Consider the following 22,049-nt stretch of genomic DNA (forward strand, 5'->3'; position numbering starts at 1 on the left):
CATACACTCGAACAAACTTTGTATAGCACCTGAAGTGAATCACACAGTTTTGATTTGAAGTATGACGACTTCAAGCAAGCAACAACATGCTTTCAGATGGGTGTAATTTCATGTTATTAGATTGTATCATTTTTAACTTTATAGGCCGGACTATGTGATATTTTACAAAAAAAAATACACAAACACTTCACAATGATCTTCTTTCCAAACTTGTTATTATCTGCTGACCCTTTAGATTTATGTTGTGACCTCCTTGAGGGATCTCAAGTTTCAGAAAACCTGGATTACAGGATTGCAGGTTTTTCTGTTTGAATAAAAAATTATAATTCTGATATATTTGTTGTCCAGAAAAGACAGGCCAGGGAAGGATATAACTGTTGACTGTGAAACGTTTTAAATGGCTAATAAAAGCAATAATCATGGGGCACCAGTGGTCTAGTGGTTATGTTGGTTATGTGTATGTACGGAGGCTAAAGTCCTCATTCAAATCTGACCTCTGCCATCCCCCCCTCTCTCTCCTCCCAACACTTCCTGTCTCTCTTCAGCTGTCCTAAAGGCCAAATCTGAAATCTAACAGCAAACACAAACTCCCGCTTTACGCATACATTGAATACAAAAGTGAAATGTTTTTACGAGGTTCAATAAACACCCGAGCAGCTTTAAAAGGATCCCTCCTCCTCCGTTAGACAAGCAAACAAAAATAATAATCAATACCAGCAGCAGGCACAGAGCATTAGGGCGACATATTAAGTGACAGAAAACATCAATAATAATGCAGAAAATGACAAAAGAAGCAGAAAATGTTTGAACGACAAAGAGAGGCAAGAGGATTCATTAACACCGCCCATGAGAAATTAAAATCCAAAGGAAGGTGAGGAGGCAGACACACTTGTTTTCTCACCGCTGGGCTAATGAGAGCGACGACCAATCAACACGCGGCACACTTCCTGTTTCAAAGACGCTCGATCGATACCGGACTTCATCAAACACATCCTGACCTGTTGATCATTAGTCTGATCTTAACATGTCTCTGCACAGAGTTCACTTTTGTTCTGAAATTCAGATTTGATTTGATTTGCCAAAAACACACATTTTATTTTGAAAAAGCTAGTTAAGAAAATAAAATAAAAAACAAACTTTTAAAAACATAAGGCAACAGATACACAAATTAGGTCTTATATCTTTGTCTTATTATCTTCTAATATTAGGCTATCCCCTAAAATATGATCCCTATACAATAGAGTCGAGAGCGAGCGAATAAAGGCCCAAAAATCTAAATCTAAAAAGATAAATAAGAATCACAGCCTGATTCAAAGTATTTGCCAACAAGTCAATATTCTGTGTTTACATTCATATCTGTTCACTCATAATAAAGAAAAATTGTACATTGTAATTACAGCCGCCATTATTCAATGAATCCATGACCTATAAGAACCCATTGTCAGTCTTCAGCCTGCACTATTACTATAAACTACCCCCCCCCCCCCCGAAGGAGGCTGGGTTACAATAAACTGTAAAGGTTTTGGAGTAATTTCGGCAAATTATAAGCCACCACTTAAATGGCATGTTTAAATCCAGCGTGTTATTTAGAGAAACACTTTTACAGAAGTGTTAAGATGACAGTTAGGGGTCATAAGAATGGGTCAGAGCAGAAGTCACAGTGACCCTTGACCTTTGAGCATCAAATACTGGTCGTGGGTTTAACTCCTGGTGTTGTTGTTTTTTGGTGCTTGTCATTCCCTACTCCCTGTCACCCACATTTCTTGTCTCTCTCAAGCTGTCCCGTCTAATAAATGTATAAAAGCTCAGACTTCAGTCAGTTCATCCTTGAGTAAGAGTTGATAATTGCACAAAAATGAAGCTGTCATTACCGAGAATCAATGCTTTAAAATGCGTCATCAAAATGATTAAAAAAAACAATATTCGAGCGAGTTCCAGAGAGCTGAAGTTCAGTTTAAGAATCTGATTTAAAATGTTGTTTCATGCTTTGTGTTTGTACATCTGAGGACACATGTCTACTTTTAAAAAGAGCACACAATCCTCAAGCAGGGTTCTCAGCGGGCTCGCTCGAGCCTGTGACCTCCCCGCCTGCAGGACGGGCTATCTGACCACATGGAGGAGAGAGAACAACAGGACATTAGACGTAACTACAGGCCCGTCTGTCTCCTCTGTTATCTGAGCGACAGAGGCAGCCTGGAAGGAACCACGGGAAAGGGCCAGGAAAAAGGTGGGTCTATTGTCCCGGCATCCTGCTGCATGTGACTGACGCTCATTGTTTGACTGGAGGCCCTTTTTTTTTTTTTTTTTCTTCTTCTTCTTCTGGGAACATCCTCTGAGTGCATCTCATGTACAGTGTGACATTACACTAACAACACGGTGAAATGAGACCGCTGTTTGAACACGTGTTGTATGAAACAAACACATAGAGGGATATTTATGCATTTATTTAGGTCTCCACTTAGAGGTGTGGTACATTTATTTGATAGATAATTGTATTTGCATTTGTGTTAAAAATCATAAAGAAACTGAATCTTTAATAATAAAAAATCTGCAAAAATGCAAATTCTGGAGCTGATGTGGGTTTTAAGCCTCCTGACAAACAGTCCCATCGCGCCCACCTGTCAATCATGTCAGCTACACGACTAACTACGCATAACGCCTCTCGCTTGTTAAATCAAAATAGATGGGTTATAAAAAAAATCACATAATGACAATAACTAGCCCTATTTTGTTTTTTGTACCAGGCTGTAAACATGTTTATTTATAATGTAAAAACAGCTTTTTTGAATGGGTGTGTATGTGACTTCTGCCGCTTTTGGAGCCAGCCCTAGTGGACACTTGACATACTGCAGCTTTTTTTGCACTTCCGCATTGGCTTCATTTTTCAACACCAGAGTTGTCGCTTGATATTAACCTGAAATGTGACACCCGAGCACAGTTTAGAAAAATATCTGAACATGTCTTAAGATATTTGTTTCCCTTTTTTTGCAAACAATGACGCTTTCTGAATATCTACCGCTGTTGTCTGCCTGAGCCGATCTTGATAACTGTTACCAACCACTCTGAATAATGCTTTGTTAAGTTATTCCAGGTTCATTTAAGAGTTAATGCATTAATTAAATAGAAGAAGTGCATTAAAATGTGATTTTTTTTCCCCGTCTCCATTCAAAGATTTCACATTAGAGAGCAGAGGAGTAAAATGATAAACAGGCAACATCCATTCAGCTAAGTTAACAGAAAAGACCGCAGTCTTTGAAAAAAAAAAAAAAAAAGGCTGCACTTCTTTTCACAACTATCAGCCCGCCTGCTCACCTTTTAGCGGTATTATTCTTTAATTTGGCGAGGGAGGATGCAGGCGGCGAGTTAACTGACAGAAGCAGAAGCTAATGTGATTCAGTCCTTTCACTGACTGGCAGCATTATGGAAAAAAAAAAAAGTAAAATGTTTTTGTTTTTTTTTAATGCAGGAGCTGCGAGCGACATTTTACAAGGTCCACAAAAGCAGATGTCTGGTTATTGTCAATAAGACTGTGAATCACAACAACGACACATCATCCAGAAAGAGAAATAAAAGAACAATGCTGTTTAGTCATTCAAACAGATAATAGATGCTGCAGACTTATCCAGGACTTCTTCTGCTCTGACTTCGTTTGTTTGATTTTTTGGAGAATAATTGATGTTGATGAAAACACATCTAATCAATACTCATATTTCTTAACTAATTTATGGTCTCTGATGGTATTTTAACTACAAATGATAAATTAACTTGAGCTTGTATCGTGCTTTTCTAGTCTTCTGACTCCTCAAAGCGCTTTTACACCGCAGGTCACACCTACACAGTCACACACTGATGGTAGAGGCTGCTGAGTAAAGAGTCCACCAGAAGTAACTAATCCCATTCATACACATTCATATGCCGCTGACGAAGCAGTGGGAGCAACTTGGGGTTAGGTGTCTTTCCCAAGGAGACATCGGACATGTGTCTGCAGGTAGTGTTGAATATCACTCGAAATCGGACTTCCCTTTTTGAAGGTCTCGTCTCGGAATCGAAAACATTTTTACTCGGTCTTGTCTCGGTCTCAGACTGAGCGGACCCCGGGTTTTAAATCAAGACCATTCAAGACCACCACTAACAGGCTATTTTTCCACGTCATTACTGTGCAAAGAAGGAAAATGCCTCTTTTTAAAAGAACAAATAACTTGATGATTCACAAGATGATGATTTTAATTTATATCTATGGTCTTGGTCTTGGTCTTGGTCTTGGTCTTGGTCTTGGTCTTGGAGCTCGCTGGCCTCGTATATGTCTTGGTCTTGATTAGTCTGGTCTTGATAACAACACTAGCTGCAGGAGCTGGGGATCGAACCCTCGACCTCTCCGGTTGAGAGGCAACCAACTCCACAAACTGAGCGACAGCCGCCTCCTGACACACAGATTTATTAAATTCTGAAAAATACTTGTAAATGTTTTTAAAAATGATTTGAAAGCTTTTTTATTGCAGCTGTTCATTGTTATAAAAGTGACTCAAACTCTCACAGTGTTTTCAGTGATGCCTCCAGTGGTCCTGTTTTCCCTGATTGTAGATAAAGACAGACAGTAATGGTTCAGATAAGAGCACTGTGATGTTCAACACCTCACTGGTAATTACTATCAGCCAGTTCCATTTAAGTATGCACCGCAAAGAAATGTCAAAAAAATGTCCGTTTTAAGACTTGACTTGTAATCTGTAGTTTTTAAAAAGCAGTGAAATGATCCTCAAGTTATTATTCTTATTATACTTTTAATTTCTGAAGTTTTGCACAAATCCTGCACTGCTGCGATTAGATTATAATCTGCACTCTGCTCATTCATGTTTCCCACCCCAGTTAGAGTTTTATCTGACTGGTTTTGCTCTCTTCTGCGGGTTTAATTTAAGAAAAAGAAAAAACTTAGGACAAAACATAAACTGGGAAAGGGAAACACTTGGCACTTTGATAGTAAATTGTAGTTATTGATTGAAATAGTAACAAATATTTAAAAACTACCAAAACAGATGCTTTCTTTGGTAAAAGTCCTCACTCATAAAGGATTACATCATCAACATTAAGGACATTAATGTCAACATTAATTTAAATCCATTTTCTGACCTCTTATATCTGCACCGTTATCCGTCAGATGTTTTAATGTGTTAGACAAACTCTTTGTCTTAATGTAATAATCATAAAACGTGTTTAAATCATTGATTGATACTGTTGCTGAGTCTGATGATGTTTTGAATTTCCTTTCACGGTAACACAATCGTCTCTCCCAATGGAAGCAGGTCCCATTAAAAGGAACAACAGACGTGCCCGTGTGTGTTTAGCGTTGCTCCTTTGAGACTTAAGACGATCAAATGGATCCAATTTCTACATACAAACAAAAAAGATGTTGTGTTTTGTTGTTTTAAACAGTAGGAATGGTTTGAAAAATACTAACTTGTTAAAAAGAATGAGTCATCAATTAATCAAGAGCAATTTAGGTGAGTAATTGTTGAACCAGATTTCAGGGTGGGTGGGTGGGGATTGCTCGTTAAAACCTCTACAGTGACAGACTTCTGATTTTCTTGGTTTCAAATGAGAGAAAACGAAACAACTGTGTGTCTCACAACGTTTCCTGACCGTTCATATCCAAACGTGATGGAAGGAAATCATCTTCACAAGCTTCCTACAATAATTAAAAATCGTTATTTTTTTTTTTCCCCTGCAGCTTGTGAAGTAACAACTTCCCTCTTACATGCAGACTATCACTGAAGGAAATCTGCGTGTGTGAGTTCCTGGGTGTCTCATCTTTAATCCCTCTGTGTGAACCTCGCAGCTCAGAGCCAACTTGACCTCCACATCATAAGCCTATTCATGTCAATCTGACACGTCGCGCTGATGGGAACAGATCCACTTTTTGCCCCTGACAGGAACAAGGGATTTCACCGTAATGAACACTCCAGTTCTTCCAGTTGCCCGATGCGTCAGGTCTGCCCTGTCTGCGGGCCCATTTGAATAATGAGAATGAGACTTAACTATGTGCAATAGACACAAGAATCCAATGAATGGTCCTGCCAATCACGGGTACTGATTGCATGTCTGTCCACAGAGGAAGAGTGTGACCATTAGACCCGGCAGCAGCAGCAACAGAGGTTCCTGAACGCAGCCCTGTGGGTGTTATTATGTCTCCTCCATTAAAATGCTTTTGTTTTCCTTCTGTTTCACCCTCAATGTTGTACTTTTACTTACACTGTTATCCTCTTCCGCCCCGCTCCCTTCCTCTGAATATTAATGTCTCCTATGCTAATGGCCCTTACATCGGCTTGAGGTCGACCAAGCTCCTCCTCTGAATGTTAATCCGCTGCCTCATTTGCATATGCGTAAGTGTCAAATTTCCCCACAAATCATTGCAGCCGCCTCCGTACGACGAGGCCAAGATGCCCCCCCCCCCCCCTGCCCCCCCGAGCGACAGCACAGAAACAATGTGGAGGCAGCGTATGCAGGGCATGAAATCCACATCAAAGCCTGTTTAGATTGCCAGGTCACCGCGGGTTCACGCTGTGTAAAATGAAGGTAATGGGATAGCAGTCAGCGCGCCGCAGAAACACAGGCAGCCAGGTAATAAGTATGAATGGAGCAGGTAATAAGGTTGGGATAGAAGCAGACCCCCGTGTCATCGCAGGAGCACGACTGTTTAAGCTGCAGCACAGTTACGGGGTGCAAAAAGGTGAGTGCTGATCCCAGACAAGCTCCCCCCGCACTCGATGTGTCGTTTTGGGGTTTTTACTCGCATGTTTGCACGGAGGGGCGTGCAAGGTGACGCAGCGGTTACAGAAAGGGAACAGAAAACTGTCCTTCAGCAGTGTTTTAAGGTAAGAGGTCACCTAAAAATAAAACGATCTGCTTTGTTCATCATCAGTATTTCTGTCTCAAAGGCTGCAGCTGTCAGGTTTTTTATATTTTATATGTAATCATTAATATTATTAAACTGGAGCACGAGGATCATGAGGTGATTAGGAGATGGAAGAAAAACTATTCATCAGCTGTTTAGAAAATTCTGCAACTTTTGAGTGTTTCCTTTTTTCAAATCTACTCTACTACTAATTGATAACAGGTAGATGACTCAGAGGAATCGACTTTGGCTGAAGGAAATCGTGACGATAAAAAATGATGTAAAGAAAAAGAAAATGTGTGTTTTTTGTCGTTTTTTTTTTTTTTTGACTTATTTACCAACTTTTATCTTTAAAGGCTTTATATATATTTTTTGATCCAGCAGATGTCGCCCTTGAGCACCAGCATTAAACCAAAACAACTCGCGCTGCATTGTTGTGTTAGCATGCTAATGCTAGCGATCTTTATTATGCTGGTATCTTCACACTGCATGTAAATTTACCTGAAATGAGCGTGATCTAGAAACACAGTTAAGCAGTGAGTACAGTATGTTATTCTTCTTTTCTCTAGTCCCTCAATTAAACAACTTTTATACACGAGGGGAGGAGTCAGCCGGCCGTCCTGGCGATGTAAACAAAGTGAAGATAGGACTCTGAAAACTCTGAAAACATCACAGACAGTGGGACTCGGGTGTTACACCCATTGTAGACAGTCATGACTCACAGAGTTATTTTCAGAGGACATACTTAATTTATATTACATTTAAGTGTGAAAAATCACATATAAAGACTTTAAAAGAGAAAGTACAGAGAATTATTTCAGACCCTAAGTTGACAAACATCCAAACACTTAGTTTTACTCCATTGTCCTGTGATAACGAGTAATTTCCGGTTGTCGTTTTTTCCGCTATCTCTACTTATTCACGTCGTTATCTCAGGATAACAACACTTTTTTTATCTGTGATAATGAGTTCATTTCTCAGGACGCACGGGAAATTAACTCGATATCACAGGAAATTCAGCAATGTTATTCTAGATAACTATGTGAAGTCAAGATCTCAAGGAAACGACAAAAAGTTACACGACATCCCAGGAAAAACAGAGAGTAATAAAATGTATAGAAGTATGTCCTCTTAGGGCTTCTGTAGATCAAATATGGAATCATTGTTAACGACCGATATGGAAGTTTTAGGGCCGATACCGATATGAGGGAGAGGAATAATTATGAAACCGATATATCAGCTGACATCTTTCTTAGATCTATCTTCAATCTTTAGAGATGTATTGATATAGTTATGATCACACATTTCTTACATTTATCCCTCAAATGCTGTTATCACAAATTTGTGAAAGATTTATCATATATATATATTTTTTTTTTACAGTTGAACAAAAACCTTTATTGGCAAAAAAAAAGACTAATTACTTAAACATGATCAATTCTGAATAAACACTATATATAATAAATAATAATCTTTGTTATATCGGTACATATTGGAGATAAAATTAGCCGATACTGGTCGTAACATGATGTGCTAATATCGGTGATGTTATCGGCCAGTCGATAAATCGGTCGGGCTGTAGTATACTATTGCTCTGCACACCTTAAAGCAGAGCAAAGGCAGGCAATAGGAAACACATTACAGACATCAGAGCTGCAGAACAGGACTCACTCTAATGCACTGAACATCACCAAAATTGACTCTAAACTGCCCTTAATGGGACAGGATTATCTAAGTGTGGTGAGGTGAATTTCTTTGGCTTTTTAAAAATGATTCAGCAGATCGTAGATAGCTGCAAACACCGTCCACTAAAAAGTTCAAGCGCATGCATGCAACAACAACACAAACGGCAGAAATGAAGTCAGATGAACACGTCTCGGTCTATATCGAACAACTTCTTTCACTCCCCCCCCGGAGGATTAAGTGCATAAAGCTTTTGCTGTATGTGTCACTTAAAACTCTAACAGACTCCAGCTTCCTCGCGGGGTGAAGCCTCCCGGAGTCCTTGAGTCCTGCGCCTGCCAGTGCGAGCGGCAGCCGCACCACCAGCCAAGCAAATTCAAAAGCACACTCATGAATAAGACAAATGGGAGGACTTCTAACAGAGGAGTGACTTCAGTCGGCTCCTTCCACACTTTTTCAAAAAAGGTGGTGTCACGGGCGAGGCTTAGTCAGGAAAACTGCTCAGAACGACGAGCATGCAGAATCCGAGTGAGTCATTTTTAATATGACGGCCCGCCAACGAGCCCCGTGTTGAGTACGCTCGCAGCTATTCTTACCCTTAACAATGGCTGTCCTTTCAGCGTATTAAGCGTCTTTACGCGGGTGATAATTCTGACAAGGCCGCTATTTGCAAGCTTGAAATCGTTTTGACTGGATCAACAACACAAAGCAACAAACCCACTCAAACAAAAAAACTGCTTTCAAAGTGTCTCCTCACACCAAAATCCTGCAGAAGAAAACTCTGTATTACACGTTATCTGTTTCTGAATCTTGAAGGACAAACAACAGAAGCTGCTCACACTTAACCCTGCTGGACCTGGAGACTCCTGAGCTCTCTTTAAACAGTTTCATCATGATCACACTCTGACGTTGTTTCATCACCTTTTTAGTTCATGACCTGCTTTATTAACAGGATGAGAATTCAAACTACATGTTTCCATTTGCTTCACTGTTGTTGGTGTTGCTTAATTAAGAGCCTGACTGATACATCGTTTAGCTGATATGATCATTAATCTGTATCGGAGGTGATGTTCGTAGATAATAAAATGAACATTTTCATGTTGTTTTATAACTGAAAAAATAAGCCTTGTCTGATGGACATGTTGCAAAAGGGTCACAGCTGAGCAGAAGATGTTCTGTGCTAGAGATGGCTGACAATAACATGTGGAATACTCTTATTATTTTTTCAATTTGTTTGAAACCTTTTCATAGCCATGTCATCGCAAAAACCATCACCTTATCAGCTTAAAAACATCTTTATTTTCCATTTCAAAAAGATGTTGTAATCAGCTTCAGTATTGTCTAATAAAATACCAATCCCTTTTTACTTATGTTTATATTTCCTGTTTTTTAAACTTAAAGGCGATTTTTCACACTTAAATATAATAGAAATCAAGTCTATCCTCTGAAAATAACTCTGTGAGTCATGACTGTCTACAATGGGTGTAACACCCGAGTCCCACTGTCTGTGATGTTTTCAGAGCTTTCAGAGTCCTATCTTCAGTTTGTTTACATCGCCGGGACGGCCGGCTGACTCCTCCCCTCATGTATAAAAGTTGTTTAATTGAGGGACTAGAGAAAAGAAGAATAACATACTGTACTCACTGCTTAACTGTGTTTCTAGATCACGCTCATTTCAGGTAAATTTACATGCAGTGTGAAGATACCAGCATAATAAAGATCACTAGCATTAGCATGCTAACATAACAATGCAGCGCAAGTCGTTTTGGTTTCATGCTGGTGCTCAAGGGCGACATTTGCTGGATCAAAAAAATCGCATATAAAGCCTTTAATGTCCTGTGTCTTTGTCCAATTGTACTGTCTACCTCTTGCACACGTTTTCCAATGTGGTTTTTATGCTACAAATGGCAATAAACTGAACTTAACTGAACTTCAGTCAGGCTGTATTTTCAAATCAAAACCATCCTCCCCAGTCCCAGCTGGATTTATTTTTACTTCTTTAACTTCAGTTTTATGACGAGAGTCAAGAGTCGAACTGTCCAAACACACAAGTGCATATATTTGTGTTATTACTTGTTTTTATTGTTTCTTTATTTAATAGGAACGATGCCATTGAACATAGTTTGAATACAGAGCATGAAACTGATGTTCTGCACAGAGAGTTCTTGTCCCTCGTTGGGCCTTCGGGTAAACAAAGGTGTAGGAAACATGACTGCATTATTTTCACTATGATTAGAAATGATTGGTTCATGAAAAGCTTGGATACATTTGAGACATACCCATGCTTTATATTTGTACTTTTATCAAATCTATGAAACCAAGATGCACAGGAGTGGGATCCCAAACAAAGAGGACGTAGAGCTAATGTCACCAACAATTCAAAACAAAGGTAAACATTGTGATATATATGTTAAGAAAAGTGAGTGAGTCAAACAGACTTCCATGCAGCATCAGCTCACTGCCAGCAGTTTCTCTCAAACACAGACGGATATGGATCTGCAACAGCTGCTCGCAGCAAAAACCTTGATGAAATATTCAAGAAACTATCCAGCAGGACAATTCAGCTATTTTCATCTAATGGAATCCAGATTTTTTTTGTGTGTGTGCTGCAAGACAACATCCCAAAACTTCCTGTTTTGTAACAACAACATGAGCCTGACCCAGCGCTCATCACTGACACTCATTTTTTAAAGAATGTGTGCTTAATTTGAAAGTGTGGAGACGGACTGAGCGGCAGCAGCTCGGTGATAAAAAAAAGAGCAGCAGAATAACGCTCCAGGCTGGCATCATCATTAAAGGGACCAGCAGCGGCTCACCTCGATGTATACAGGAAGTGAACAGCTCCGCTAAGTTTGTCTCATGAAGCACGCTCATGATGAATTTATCTCAGTAAAGAAAGATTCCCATCACAATCCTTTTTCAATATTTCACACAAATATTTTTCACATTTGTGCTAATTGATGGCTTCAGTTTTGCATTCATGAGGATAATTATGATATAATTTGGTTAAAGCGCCTGAGCCGGGCTGTGCGCCACATCTGGATGCAAACAAATTGCCTTTATTTTGCAGCATCGAGACACTCCTCCTCCCTCATTATATACAGCACCTGCATATTTCACTCAAACAATAACCACATCGTTAAAGAGAGAATGTATTGTACACTGCTGCCAGTGAAGAAAGAGAGAGAGACAAGGATGAAGATGAAGGAGGGAAAAAAACGAATTACTATTACTATTATTATATTATTATTATGCAATTATATAATTTAGTCAGAGGAGATGCAGGTAATGGTTTAAACATGTTTGTGGGCTCACATCATAAAATATTATCAACTGCATGTGCTATTTGAACAACTACTCATGCACAGGTCCTGCTATCTCTGCGTGTGTGTATGTGTGTCTCTGTGTGTATGTGCATGCTCTGTGATTGCACTCGGTGTCTGGGTATGTGTGGAGCGGGAGTTGAGGTCTGCTGGGGTTTGGACCACTCCGTATGAATAATGCATCAGGCCGGGCCGTTGCATCTCAGCAACATTGCCTTGGTCGGCTTAAAGTTGCAAGTTCCTCTTTAGAAAAGTCTGCAGCAGCATCATTTCTGCAAAAGCTGCTGCAGGAACACCGCCGCCAGAGTCTGGCCCCCGAAAAGAAACAAGATTTACTAAATAACACTAAATAATTTTGTAATTTCTTTCTCAGATTAGAAACAAATTCCAGCCTTCAAGCTTCAAACAGCAAAACGAAGAGGCATATTATCTTTACAAATGTGATGATAGGACTTGAAACAATTAATTATTTAATCCACGAGCATTCTGATGGGGAAACAAATAGAAAGTCTTTTTTTTAAACGATGAATTTCAAAGTAAGATTTTGTGTGAAAATGTCAGAAGTCACAGATTCCAGCTTTAAATGTTGAATTAAAACATTTCCTGATGTTTGTATTCCTTTGTTTTAAGGATAATGTCTGTTTGTCTGTTTTTGTTGTTGTTGGTTTTTTTTTTGCTTTTTTTTGGGGGGGGGGGTCACACATAATTTAGGGGTCAAGGGACCTGAGGACTTATTATACTATTTGCTCATAATCTAAACAGGCATTCCAAGTTTATTTCCATCGCACATTTTTATTTAGAAATACAAAAAGTCACATATTTATTCATAGTACCTCCATTTTTTTTTGTTTTAGGGCGATTTATTTTAGCCTTAATGATTTAATAAACAACAACCAGAAGTTACTCAAATGTATATTAGGAGCAAATACAGTTATTGCATTAATCGATTAGTATGTTGATATGACTTTAGTTTCCATTAAATGTTTATTTCAAGCTTATATTTGAATAAATATCTGGCAGAATTCACTGTTTAAAGCGTCTTAGATGCAAAGAGCTTCAGGATTTCTTCTTCCTGTGTCTCATTTTATTGATATTGTCTCGCTGTTTGAGGATGCCAGACACATTTTAGATGTCATGCGTTCAGGCAATTTCTGTTGGCTGTTTTTGCTATAACCTGACCAATTCATAAAATCATATATTTATCGAAACAAAACAAATAAAAACTCGTTTTTTACTTCTGAGTTTCCAGGCTTAAAGCTTCAAACAGCAAGCAAACGTTGCATTGTTTAAAATAGAAATTGGTATCTGGAGCTCAACCAGACATGGATATTTACCATCAATAGAGAATAACATTACAAAACATATATTCTAAATGTATTGTTCATTAGCTCCTGAGTGAAGAGTATTTTCTAAACATCTGGTTTGGGGAAGTCGGACATATTTGAGAGGTCAAAAGGGTTGTAAGAAGTTGTGACGTTATTGACAATATATCGACCAAAATGAACAAATTCAGCAAGCTTCAATGTGCAATAATGATGAAAACTATCCTGTGCTGAAATGCAAAATTAGATGTTCAAACAGTGAACAGTGAAGCTGCTAGATTTTATTTTTTTGCCATCATTCTGCAGCTGTCTTTAGATACCTTGTGAAGAGGGCCTGACATGCTGAATGAACTTTTTATCTGCACAGTTACACATTAGTGATCACAGAACAGATGCTGAGGACAGATGCTGGCTGGGTAATTCACAGTGGGATCACCAAAGGTTTAGCTTTGAATGACACTGTACCCTCCACACACTCGCTGCAAGCACCAGAAGAAGAAGAAAAAAAAACAACACAGACATGAAATGAACTCGTCCTCAATTATGTTACGATCATCTTTTACTTTGCAATCAGGGAAAAACTTGAAGGTACTGGATGCAGTGATGAATCATGGGATGGATTTAGTGCTTTGAGTCACTCCACAAACACTTCTTCAGTGGACAGACTCTCTGTATACTATTCTCCTTGGACTTGCTTTGCTTCGGCCTGAACACAGAATGCAAATATATTTAAAAAAGGTGATATGTAAATGTATGCAAATGAATTAAATTCACGTCAAAAGGCTACCTCAGTCTGTGCAGCATGGCCAGACTTGAGTAGTCTACCTAACTTCTTTAATGCATTATTCCCCCAATTCCAGACTGTGTGATGATTGAATGAAACTTCCATCTTATTCTGATTAATCTCGAGGTGATCAAACATTTACTTTTATGTGCAGTTTCACGTGATTCTCAGATTATGATAAAACTAGTGACGCTTCATGTGCATCCCTCCACTCATATAAGACTTGACACTTAAAACTAGGGTTTTAAACTAGTTAACTGCCCACGTGAAAGTACTATCTCTACAGTCTGTGGTTTTCTCTTCTGTTCAGATATGAATGTAAGGCTGTCAGAAACAGATCACTCCACAGGATGATATTTCACGCACCTCCGGACCCTGTTTACTTTCAGCTCAGGAATGTTTGGCACTTTGGCATCTCGTCCACATCTCCTGATTGACAAGACAACTAGATCCCCCCCTTCTCTTTTCTTTTTCATCTTCCTCTTTTCCTCCCATCCCTCCCTCCCCGTACCGGACCTCCACAGCCCCGGTATTACCCTACCCGCGCGGTACCGCAGCCGGCTGCCGCTACTCTCCCCCCGGCTCCTCTCACCTCTGTGCGCGTCTGCAGCCGCTTGTTCATCTCGTAGATCCGATACTCGGGCTGGACCATGTAGGGCGAGTGTCTCCTGTAGAAGGGTCCGAAAGGAGACGAGTAGAACGGGTCGTGGGTCGGGTTTGACATGGTGGCTCCTGGAGAGGCGCACGGCGCGATTTCTCAACATCCAACGGGCACAGCGGCGCACATGGGGAGCGCGATGCTCTCCGAAGACCCCCAAGTGGGAAGCAGCCGCTGCCGAGGCTGAGCTGCACTCTCTGCAAGTTGGCCTGCCTAGTTCTCTGCTATAGCGTGGAGCTGCTGGAGGAGGAGGAGGAGGAAGAGGAGGGAGGGAGGAGAGGAGAGGAGGGGGAGGAACAGTGGAGGGAGGGAGGAAGGGGAGAGGAGGGGGGGCAGATTTGCAGGGGGAGGAGGGAAGTCGTTTCCTGTTCCCTCAAGACCTACACTCAGTTTTGCACTCTTGCAAAGTTCAAGTAAGACCTCTGTGTGCATGTGTGTGTGTGTGTGTGTGTGTGTGTGTGTGTGTGTGTGTGTGTGTGTGTGTGTGTGTGTTTGTGTGTCTATGTGTCTGTGAGTGTTCACTAAAGTTACACATTGATTTTGTTTTTTAAGTCTCTAGATTCACTGTTGATGTTGTGTTCTGTTGTGAGGGAGAACATATCTATCTATGTGTATCTATGTTCTGTATATTAGAGGTTTTAAAGATAAAAAACAGAAACTCAAAGGCAGCTTGAAAAACATAATCCTGATCAGTAATAAAAGCAAACAAGATCTCAATGTGACTTAATTAATAAAACAAAAGTAAGACAGTGTCTGTGACTCAGCAGCACAATTTGGTATTTCAGAAAATGTGCTGCAATATTGATTACCATTCTGCTTTTTTTGTTGTTGTGCCTACATAAGCAGATTTTTATAAATGCACTCCTGAAGATTTCAAGAACATTTCAGTTCAGCCTGGCCCCTGAAATCCTGAGTTGCTCGTCCACACGGAGAGAGTGAGAGAGAGAGAGAGAGAGAGAGAGAGAGTCCGGCACCAAAATGACAGTCTTCTTTACTTTATATCAAAGCTTATGTGTAACTGGAGGTATGACAGAATCAACAAACGAGTCAATTTTCCTAAATATTACCTGCTTTGGTTCGTCCAGAAACAAGTCCAGGTAACGTCTGGGTGATTTTGTGATAAATTTACAAATTATCCCTGCACTCAAGTTCACTTCATTTGTCTGGCTACTCACCGTTATATTGTATAGTTTCTGCTGATAACATGTCTACACTCCTGCACTTTAACTTATGTCAATGCTGTCCATTTACAACTCTGTTTTTGCACATTTACATTTCATCTTTCATATTTAAGACTAGTAATGCTAAGTTAAATCCTGGTTGTATATATTCACATTCTTTGTTTTTATATTTTTAGTGCTTATTTACTTATATTGTGTGTTTGGACAACCTGCTGCTGTAACACCACAATTTCCCAGTTTAGGATCAATAAAGTAATTCTATTCTATTCTGTAACACCAACACGCAGTATAAAGCTGAATACAGAGGCAAAGTTGAGCCTGCAGGTCAAACACCCTCATGAGTGTTTTGACTATTCAGAGCTGAAAGTGTTCTCACCAGTTAAGTGAAAAAAAATAACTAGTTGCTTTCATTGTGTGGGGGAAAAAAATATGCTTTGAAAGATGTTTCTTTAACAGAAAAGGAAAGACCTTCATGTTTTATGTCTGACATTAAAGATAAAATGCTGACTGACCTTGGATTGAACTGAATGCAGTTGAATATTTCCAACTTGAGAAGTGTTGGAGTTAAATGCGTAAAGACTCTCAGTCAGTGATGAGAGATTCAGGCTGAAGACGCTGCGTTGATTCACAGTCAGTTTTATTTCGCAGCATGGTTTTTTTTATTATCGTATTGATTGTGTTGCCTGCGGTCAATGCTGCTAATGACACAATCTCAGTACCTGGCTAGTTATGCACCGAGTGTCATAATTTGTGATTAAAGGAAGGTAGGGGGGGAATACTCTGCTTTATTTTCTATAATCCCCAATGTTACTCTGAATGAGGTTAAAACCTGCATTTAAACAGGTAAGATTTTTTTTTTTTATAATGCAGGATCAACCACACATGCTTTCAAGCTTATATATGCATAAGTTAAATATTCAGATTTTGTCATAGTTTGGTTTGAAGACAGGACATTAGCCCTTTTCACATTGCCATTTCAAGGGCGGGGTATTTACGCCCCTGTGACGCTTTGTCTGCAATGTGTAACACACAGAGAGTTGGAAAGGTGGGGGAAGTTGTTCTGCCCCTGATCCGACATCAGAAGCAAACAGACAGACTAACTGAGGGCGGGACTGTGGCAATGTGTATCGGAGCCTGTCACCTGTACACAACATCACAATGCAATGTGAAATCACACGCCTGGAGAACAAAATTAAGCTTCACAAAAGTGTAGAGATGGAGGAAATTATACACAATTATATCCCTATACATGCTTTTTTTATGAATGATTGTTAATGGCCAAAACAGCAATGGACCCTGGGGCCAAGACCGGCTGTTGGACTCCTATTACCCCCCTCCTGCTGACCTGAGTGCAACATGTATTTCTATCCTGTCACCTCCAAGTGCCTATTAAATCCAGAACTACCAGTAATCATATGCTCCGATCATATTTTGTGTTAGTTGAGTTATTATGTGAGTTCTTATTTGAAATATGCACCATGTTGGGTTTTGTAGACTGGAGAAGAATAATACTTGCCACTAGATGCACAATGGTTTATGTAAACATGCCTCTATTTCTAGACATATTGTGGCCCAAGTGACAACAGCTCCAATGAGAAGGAGGGGCCCTTTTTCACCCACAATGCTGTTTGCCATCTTCACCTTTCTATGTAGGTGTATATGCCATACTTGGTGATGTAATCCCTCATTATTAAAACACACAAAAAGTCAAGAGTGAGGCTCAGCACGCCAGAGCATGTCCATGGAGATATAAGGCTGATAACACAGAACCTGCCTTAGATGATATTGTTCTTTACACATTGCCAAGGAAATTCACAATTAATCAAATGGGGGGAGGGGGGATTAGATGCCCTCTTTGTCCATGCAGTTGCTAATCCATGCCTAGTTGTTCACTGCTGTTCAGTTGATTGCTACAAAACAAAACAAGAAAGGGAGGTACATTCTTTGTTGCATATTTAAGAAAACCTTTTATATTTCAACCAGCAGATCAGTTTAAAAGATCAGTCAGACACTTCAGTACGACTGATTACACGAAGTAGAAAGTTCCGCCTGCAGAAACTTTATCAACAGAAAACCAAAGATGTCAAATCACTTTGCAGACAGTTTGATTGACAGGTGATCTGTAGTTCACACCGAGCAAAACACACCGTTTCCATCAGAAATCAATGTTCATACATGATGAATTTAAATAAAAATAATGATTTCATCATGTTTTTTTTTATTGTTCTAGGCGTATCACTATCTGTAGATAAACCCTAGGACCTGTTATCAACACAGACTGTAAATCTTAATGGATGAAGTCTGAGTGACGTCAGCCATCTGTTCCTGCAGGGGGCTCCGGAGGCTCATCGGCAGCAGCCGCCATGCTGGAAATCCTGTCTCACTCTAACTTCCAGTTAAACTAACAACAGGCTGAGAGCTGGAGCTGAGGCGGGTTTTAAGCCTGATGACGAACCGTTAAATCATGCCCACCTGTCAATCATGTCAGCTATGCACCTTACTATGGATAACACGTATTGTTAAAACAATCAAAACAGAGCTGTTTTAAAATAAATCACCCCCCGCACTGTGTGTGCCAGTGATGACAATAACTAATCAGATCTATTTCGATTTTGGTACCAGGCTGTAAACATGTTTATTTATGCTGTAAAAACGGCTTTTTTGCCTGTGGTGTGTATGTGACTTCCTGTGTTCCTGGAGCCAGCCTCAAGTGGACACTCGACGAACTGCAGGATTTTGCACTTCCGCATTGGATTCATCTTTCAACACCGGAGGTTATCAAACATTTACCTCAAATACCATGTCTGCTTTCTATTTTGATTAATTTGCTTAATTCCTACATTTTCCAGAATGCACCTTAGCTTGTCATTATCACCTACAGTTGTTTTTGGCTGAGGCTAATTAATTAACCTGGTAATGATCAGATCAGATCAATACATCTCGTAGATTGTCCCGGATTAAGTCCAAATGCTTTTTCAAGTTCTTGAAATTATTGAGCACGTTCTGAAAACATTTATAGATCCAAGATCAGAAAATATCTGTTTTAGAGTAGCTCTATGTGGTAACTAGTTGCCTGTTTATATTTTCTGTCTGGGACACACATGCATGTAAATAACACTCCAGTCCAGTTCAGATGTAACACATTTATTTCCACAATTTCCCCCTGTGTTCCATCCACCATGTCAATAACACGATTTACTGTGACAGTATGTGTCACTAACATGTTGAATTTGCAAACCCGACACAGCAGGGTGCGTTGAAAATCTTTTTTCAGGGCACACCGATTAAGATTTCACTCTGTGTTCTCTCAGTGACAGATTAGGCCGGGGCTGCAAAGTATAGCCACAAGAATCTAAAAATAAACAGACACTCAGAGCTGCCGAAACGTTGCAACCGAATCTCACATTAACTGCCCGCGCTGGGAATTAATGAACAGCATTTATGAAGTCTGACTTTTAATCCAAAATGGCTGAATGGGGAGAGGCAGTCTGAATCGAGTGAGATAAAAGTTGTAATCCAAATGCCTCAGGCATCCAGTCGGGTAATTAAAAAAAAAAGTTTGAAAAATCTATTAATAAACCTTTAATTAAAAACTACATTTTTAATATCTCAAGACCTTTTCAATTGACATTTCTAACAGGATTTGGTTGCTCGCCTTAAGCGCTTACCACTCGAGTGTGGCTGCTACACAGTACACTGAAGAGAACAGCTCATTTAACAGATTCTAATATGAACTTGTATTGTGTGGAGATGACCGTAAACACGACCTGTATGTGAGGTGGAGCGTTGCGCGGGGTTGTGTGATGAACAGCAGAGACTGAACAGACTGATACTGGAGGTTTCCCTTTTTCAGCTCACAGCGGCTCTTCTCCCAGAGGTGCTACACTCACACACAAGAGAGAAAAAAGACTCTTAACACTGAATGTATTCCTGAATACTGAGGTAAATTACAGGATGCTCCACTCACAATATACAGTAGACTATATGGGGAGCATGTTCACAAGTGAGTGTACAGTCCTCTCTTCATTTTCCCCTTCATGAAATCAAAGATGAATATCTCCACCCAAACCTTCTCGGCAAATAATGTAATGAACTTAAATACAAACATAAGAAATACACCGACAGTGAACTCTAGCGGGATTCAAAAACTGGTCACCCTCCAATCATATGTAGTCTTTCCTAATTCCCCCGAATGTTTAAAATACGTTTGCAGCTGAAATGTCTCTGAGTCAAAACCTTTGAATTTTAGGTAAATATCTCACGTAATCCTGATTTCACTCTTGAAAAGTGTAACTAAAGTAAATGTTATGGTATTATTTTGGTTGATAAGTATGACTGATGGAAAGCATGAAAGCAATAAAAATTATTATAAATTTCTTTTTTTTTAAAAACCTTTGAATTTTATTCTTCTACTTCTGCAATCGTACAAATCAATATAGGAAACTAAAGTATTGTATTTAGAGTATGTTCATGTACCTTGACTATTTATGCAAGGGTAAATGTTATATGGTGATGTATATAATGTTGTTTTTGTCGACATCAAATCCCGTATAAAAGCTACTTTATTATGTCTTTAATTTAATGAAATTATAACATAAGGCATCCCTTCATTTAGGAGTCAGAGTTACAAACACTGGACACAATTTTCACTCAGCACACGTTTGAATGTCTTAATTTAAACTTCTCTGTTACAGCCATCATTGATCTTTTTATCACTTTGTAAATACGATTAAGTCAGATGTAACATTTTTAATATTCCGCTTAATATGTTTGTCTTCTGACCTGCTGCAATAATGAGTTATATGTGTCATAACTATTTGATATTTGTGAGGATTTAATTCTTCCTGTTAGCGATCGTCAGATTCCTCTGGGTGAGGAAGGTGCTTTTGAAATAAAGTTTATAGCTCTACTGTAATTATGTTTATAATCTGAGGCGTGGCTCGTCAACTGCTTGTGGCCCCTTGACCAGTAGGGCCCACAAACTAAAAACCAAAATGTACAAATTTTGCAATGACAGTCTCCTCCCTAAGGGGGCCCCATCTGACAGCTCTCATTCTTGGTTCTCTCATCAAGTGTTGCATGCATTATTTCTGTGAAAAAACAAAGTTTGTCAATGAAATTCCACAAAGAAAAAATTAAGAGGAATGATCGGTCTACAGGAGAGAAAAAACAGCGAGGAATAAAAAGGAAGAGGAGTTCGTCGGGACAGGATGTTGATGAACACTGGTGGGAGGGCCCCCCTATTGGTTCTTGCTTAGGGCCCCAGGAGACTCTAGAAATCGCCACTGTTTATTATAATAATACATCATGAACAATATGACACAGTATGTGTTAAGATCGCTGCTGAGGCAGTTTTACATTTTAATAACTGATGAGAATTAGTTTTAACTTTGAGGCTTTCTGTTCTGGTGTTCATCGCAACATTTGAGGGTTTTTTTTGTTCTTCTTCTGCCGAGGGTTTGGTCCACTAGAAAGCCCAGTTAGTTTGAGGAACTCTTTTATTTTGCAGCTTTTAATTAGTTTAACTTTGGTCTGTGTTCTCTTTGTCGGAGGAGTCCTTGTTTCAGATGAAAAACCTTCATAATTCATGACTTCACTTTCTCTCTGCTTTGTTGAACATACTTTGATGTATTTTTTTTTTGCGTTTCATTCCTCTTTTCATAGCGAGCTCTTTTTTCCCCTTTCAGGAACAACAAAGTTGAATTGAATTGAACTGAATGGGAAATGTACCTCGAAAGTTTGTTGTATCCGGCGAGCGTTAGCTGAACGTTTCAAACCTCGACCATTTAGTTTTCGCTAAATGCAAAAAAAATCCATCAAGGATGAAGGAGAGGTGCTTTTAGTTGTTAAACAGCAAGGTGAGGGAGACAAAACACTTGTGGATGAGAATGGAAATGGGTCAGGACACATATAGACACTCTGCTTCTGCTGGGCTCCCTCATGGTGTTACTATGGTAACGTATCCTATCTCCCTACCTACCTACCTACCTGCCTTCCTTCCTACCTGCCTTCAGCGCTCAAACTACACACTCGCAGCTGTGCTACAGGTTTTGCACCTGAACGCACCGGTGCTGCTCCTGTTTTGTAGGACCCTGAACACATCTCATATCTCATTTCACAATAGAGATTCTGTATGAAGTTGTAACTGTGTTTGATGGAGCAGCTGCTGGTGGAAACAGTAATTTTTCCTTTTCTTTTTGTCAAGTGAAACA

General features: G+C 39.6%; 1 protein-coding gene and 1 long non-coding RNA gene across 4 annotated transcripts in view; one reads left to right on the plus strand and one right to left on the minus strand.

Annotated features, from left to right (window-relative positions):
* ldb2a (LIM domain binding 2a) overlaps nt 1–14,895 on the minus strand; it is a 112,725-nt gene extending 97,830 nt beyond the window's left edge. For 2 of the 3 annotated variants that reach the window (XM_065958780.1, XM_065958778.1), the window contains exon 1: nt 14,591–14,895. In XM_065958780.1, the coding sequence (XP_065814852.1) occupies nt 14,591–14,722 (132 nt within the window). In that variant the 5' untranslated portion in view covers nt 14,723–14,895. The remainder of the gene's footprint in view (nt 1–14,590) is intronic. The other variant, XM_065958779.1, reaches the window with a different exon arrangement.
* A 114-nt stretch (nt 14,896–15,009) lies between these two features.
* LOC136179949 (uncharacterized) lies at nt 15,010–20,404 on the plus strand. The gene is made up of 2 exons (XR_010666861.1): nt 15,010–15,069; nt 18,068–20,404. It is a non-coding gene; the product is annotated as an uncharacterized lncRNA (long non-coding RNA).
* The last annotated feature ends 1,645 nt before the right edge of the window (nt 20,405–22,049 follow it).

This window comes from Labrus bergylta, chromosome 9, assembly GCF_963930695.1.
Source record: "Labrus bergylta chromosome 9, fLabBer1.1, whole genome shotgun sequence".
Taxonomy (NCBI): domain Eukaryota; kingdom Metazoa; phylum Chordata; class Actinopteri; order Labriformes; family Labridae; genus Labrus; species Labrus bergylta.